General features: G+C 50.5%; 2 protein-coding genes across 2 annotated transcripts; one reads left to right on the top strand and one right to left on the bottom strand.

Moving 5' to 3' along the window:
* Positions 1 to 6: 6 nt before the first annotated feature.
* On the bottom strand, positions 7 to 1,317 carry LOC128276623 (calumenin-B-like; the record flags this gene model as incomplete). The annotated part of the gene is made up of 3 exons (XM_053015079.1): positions 1,178 to 1,317; positions 487 to 761; positions 7 to 369 (listed from the first exon to the last, which is right to left on the bottom strand). Coding segments are annotated over exons 2-3 (587 nt in total), but the record flags the coding sequence as incomplete, so codon positions are not given.
* Positions 1,318 to 3,162: 1,845 nt separating this feature from the next.
* Positions 3,163 to 4,369, top strand: LOC128276622 (GPN-loop GTPase 1-like; the record flags this gene model as incomplete). Its single annotated transcript, XM_053015078.1, has 3 exons — positions 3,163 to 3,389; positions 3,463 to 4,057; positions 4,134 to 4,369. Coding segments are annotated over exons 1-3 (1,057 nt in total), but the record flags the coding sequence as incomplete, so codon positions are not given.
* Positions 4,370 to 4,394: the final 25 nt, after the last annotated feature.

The raw sequence follows: 4,394 nt of genomic DNA, 5'->3' as shown, positions 1-4,394 counted from the left end.
TCGCGCATCTGTTCGCTCTCCTCCGGGTGCAGAAAATCGGTAAACTCTTCCCGCGTCAGCTGATCGTCACCGTCCCGGTCCGCGATGCTCCAGCGGCGCCGATCGCGCTTCATCATCGCGCGATACGAGAAGTGCTCATCGGCCGGATGACCGTCGCCTTCGCGCGACGCCAGCTCGTCCAGAAAGCCGTACACGTTCTGCCGGTACACGTCCCAGTGCACCTTCTCCGTGTTGTTTGGGTTGTGCGTTTTCCACTGCCGGTTGACGTCATCGTCGATGTAGCGCCGCTGCGTGTACTGAATCCACGACTTGAGCTCGGACAGATTAACGAACCCGTCTTTGTCGCCATCTATTTTATCTACGATGAGTCTGGCGGTGTGCGAAAGCGTCGAATCATTGCGACCAATTAGTGTCAAATCCATTAGATGGGCACCAGCGCGCAAAGTGTCAGTGCGCCAAGTGTGAACCGGTCACTCCCTGACTTACCCCAAGCGACGTCTGCTTTCCTCCGCCTCGAGCTGATCGAACGTTTTGGCGTCCTCCCCCAGGAACGCCTCGTGATCGTACTGCTTGTTGTGCTCGTCGTTCTGATAGTGCTGCGCGTGGCTGAGTGGATCGTGGTCCAGGACGCGCTTCTCGTCCGGCTTCGGGATGGCGGACACGGCGTAGCTGGACAGCAAGCAGATGCTCGCCGCGTAAATGAAGATCATTTTTTCTAGCCCCGCACCTTACTAGCTGAATAAAGCTCCGATCGATCGATACTATGGGATACAAACAAAACATTCATTAAATGTGGTTCTTTCAATATTTCTATTCAATTTGAGTTTCTTTCAATATTTGATTCAAATGGTGTTGGGAAGCCAGACTCGACGCAACACCTGGTAGAAACACCTGTTTTTTGAACACCCCGATTTTTCTGATGATTGGCAGCACCGCATTTGACTTTTCGTCCACAAAATAAACTACAAATCACATTTCCAATCGGTCTGAGAGCCTATTTTTGATACCGGCAAGTTCCAATTGCATTCAAAAAAGGAGTATGGTAGAACCAATCACACCTTATGCTTGAATCCGGAGCAGCGTCGTCGTCCCTATGCACGAACCGAATTGGCTGCCACGTTGCTCTAAACAAAAAGCTCCACGTCACCAACATATGCGGAACACCCTTTAAACGAACCTGCTCCTGGACACCGTGGAGTCTTTGAATGCCAAACAGACTGTTCGGGTCGCGATCGTCCGCTGTAGCAACTGCGGGGGTTGAACGTTTCGGCGGCTGGTTCAACTTTGTTCGCAGAATGCTGACAGACTCGACCGCTCTTCCGTGCAGCTCTAGGCGTGCGTGCCGCTTGGAATTCCGAGTGTAACTAAATCCGGGGCCCTTCCGGGGCAAGTAAACAAACCACCTCTCATTCGCAGACGGCACCGCGTAATGTGCTGTCCAGACGGAGTGTAGAAATAGCCCGAATGTTCTTGAACGATCGTTAAGACACATGCTGTGGCTGCAGACGCACTATGTAGCCGCGCTCTCGGCCACTCTTTCCTATCCCGAGGACAGGGAGGACCAATGCGACGTCGGTTTGCGATAAGCGTCCACGCAGACGCCGCAGATGCCCCAGACGTCGTGTCGAGGACCGTCATCATCATCGGGTCCATCGCTCGTCCTATCAGGCCGACGGAACTCGAGCGTAATTTAACATGGTTTATCTCGGATTTCAACTCCTGAAGGCAAGTTTGGGGGAGGATTCAACAATTGAAAATCGCTCAAAATTTTCAGTGTGGTTTATGGATGAAAATAAAAATTCCTACACGCTCTGTGTGTGAGTGCCGTTTTCCTGCACCATCTTGACGGCGTCACGAATCCGACAACGACCCGATCAATCTCCATAAAGGGGGAGTAAGTGTGTGCCTCTCTGCATGCGGTGTCCGCCGATGGAAAAATCATGTGCAACAAATGAAGCGCGCGGCATGTGCTCGACATAACCGATCTGCGTGGCCCCGACGATTACACAGCGTCACAGACGCATGTTCTTGTAGCGGGGCCTGTTGGTATTGGTAGGACAAAAATAGCACAATCGCCTTCTCCCACGGGATTCAACGAGCATCGAAGAAAGCGGATAGCGATCTTCATCGAAAGATTTATTGCCACGGAAACGCTCAAAAGGCAAGATTAAATTTGTTGTCAAACAAGGCTAAATCGGTGACCGAAAGCCACTATTCAGCCCGTGTCTTTTGCACTATCGGCAAAATAATAGAAATTTGAAACCATTTCGCCCCAGAGGCAGCGGTTTTTGCCCTACTCTGGCTGACACCAAGCAATCCCAAGCGGCAAACTGTTGAATACCACACGCCAAGTAGATATAAAATCCAGCTGTTGCTGTGGCATCTGACCGTTAATGGAATGTGACCATCTCAATGGGATGGGACGCCTCCACACCCACGCGGCACAAGGAAGCTAATCCAATTTGCATATCGTTTCGTTAGAGCTTACGCCATCATCCGCCATGTGGTCAAGTGCAGCAAAACGACACCAAATTGTGTAAGCATTTTAAACTACGATCGCAGCTGGCTTGGAATACTTACATCAGCAATTTTGTATGCCACATACCGGGCCGTAAGAAGACACCATACCCGGCGATCGGCATTTCGAAATGTCCCATATGATGACAACGGCACCCTACCCTACTTACCTGAATGGAAACGAAACAGCTCCAGGGCCACCAAGATCCCACCACCCAATGGATGCGGCTGGTGTAAAAATTAAGGGACGAAACTCTTTACGGTAGTCACAAAACACTCTTTCGGCAGCTTCCGGCACAGATTGGCTGCTATTTATTTGTAAACAGCTTTTGACACACGCACCGTCGAGATGTCAACGGAGGGCCCAAAAGTGTGCTTGAAAAAAGCCCCCAATCTGAGTTGTGTTTATTTCCCCCAAAACAGAAGAGAATAGAATGGTTACAAAGGGTAAATAGCTTCTAGTAACTTTTAACTGACTCACGTGCTTTACAATCAAGTTTGTTTACCTAAAAATCCCCGTTTTCCGCGTTTGTTCCGCTAAAAATGGTCAGCATCAACAGCAGCTGTCAAACGGAAGTTTGACGCGCGCAGTTTGTTTACATTCGGGTCGCGCGTGTTTGGCGCGGTGCTAAAACTATCGAAAATAATGGAAACGGAACAACCAGGAACTTCTTCGTCGTGTGTAGAACCTAAAGCAGAAAGCCAAACAAATGCCGCCACTCCCGTGTGCTTGATCGTGCTGGGGATGGCCGGTTCCGGTAAGACGACGTTCGTTAAAAAGCTGGCCCAATATCGGCACGCAAACGATTCGCTGCCGTATCTCATCAACCTCGATCCTGCGTGTCGAGAAACGCCATACCCGGTGAACATAGGTAAGCGTTGTTTCAGCTCGCAGGCTGCGCATAATGCCGTGCTGTCCTTCACTTATTTGCATTCCACTTGCAGATGTTCGCGACACTGTAAAGTATAAGGAGGTAATGAAACGGTACAATCTCGGTCCCAACGGCGGCATCGTGACGGCCCTCAATCTGTTTTCCACCAAGTTTGGCAAAGTTATAGAGCTGATTGAAAAAGCGAAAGATAAGCACCGTTACTGTGTGATCGATACGCCCGGTCAGATTGAAGTGTTCACCTGGTCCGCCTCCGGCACAATCATCACCGAGGCGCTGGCCACCGCCTTCCCGACGGTCGTTGTGTACGTTATGGACATTGTGCGCTCAACGAGTCCCACCACGTTTATGTCGAACATGCTGTACGCGTGCTCGATTCTGTACAAGGCACGGCTACCGTTTGTGATTGTGATGAACAAAATCGACGTGCAGGACTGTGACTTTGCCGTGCAATGGATGCAGGACTTTGAAGCATTCCAGGACGCGCTCGAAAACGAAACGGCGTACGTGAGCAACCTGACACGCACCATGTCACTGACGTTGGACGAGTTCTACCATAACCTCAAGTCGTGTGGCGTTTCTTCACTGACCGGTATCGGTTTCGAACGCTTCTTTCAGCTGGTGGACGAAGCGGTGAAGGAATACGAAAGGTAGACCAACGGATGTGCTTCCGAATTAACCCGTTGTGCTTCATTTTCCTGACCGTTCTTACCAATTCGATTCTAGTGACTACAAGCAGGAATACGAAAAGCTTAGGCGAGAAAAGGAAGAATCCAACAAGCGCGTGGCGGAGGAACAGTTAGCAGAAGCGGCTCGTGAAGACATGGGAGCAGAAGTACAGCTTGGCAACGAGAGCATTGTGACCACGGAGCGTAACGATCGAATCTATCTGAAACACCCAGCCAACGAGAGTTCCGATGACGACGAAGGGGAAGAAAATGATGCAGCGGCCGTTGCGCCAGGTAATTCTTGTGACTCTTAATCATT

This window comes from Anopheles cruzii, unplaced genomic scaffold, assembly GCF_943734635.1.
Source record: "Anopheles cruzii unplaced genomic scaffold, idAnoCruzAS_RS32_06 scaffold01769_ctg1, whole genome shotgun sequence".
NCBI lineage: Eukaryota > Metazoa > Arthropoda > Insecta > Diptera > Culicidae > Anopheles > Anopheles cruzii.
The sequence above is the reverse complement of the archived record's forward strand: the minus strand, read 5'-3'. Positions and strand labels throughout refer to the sequence as shown.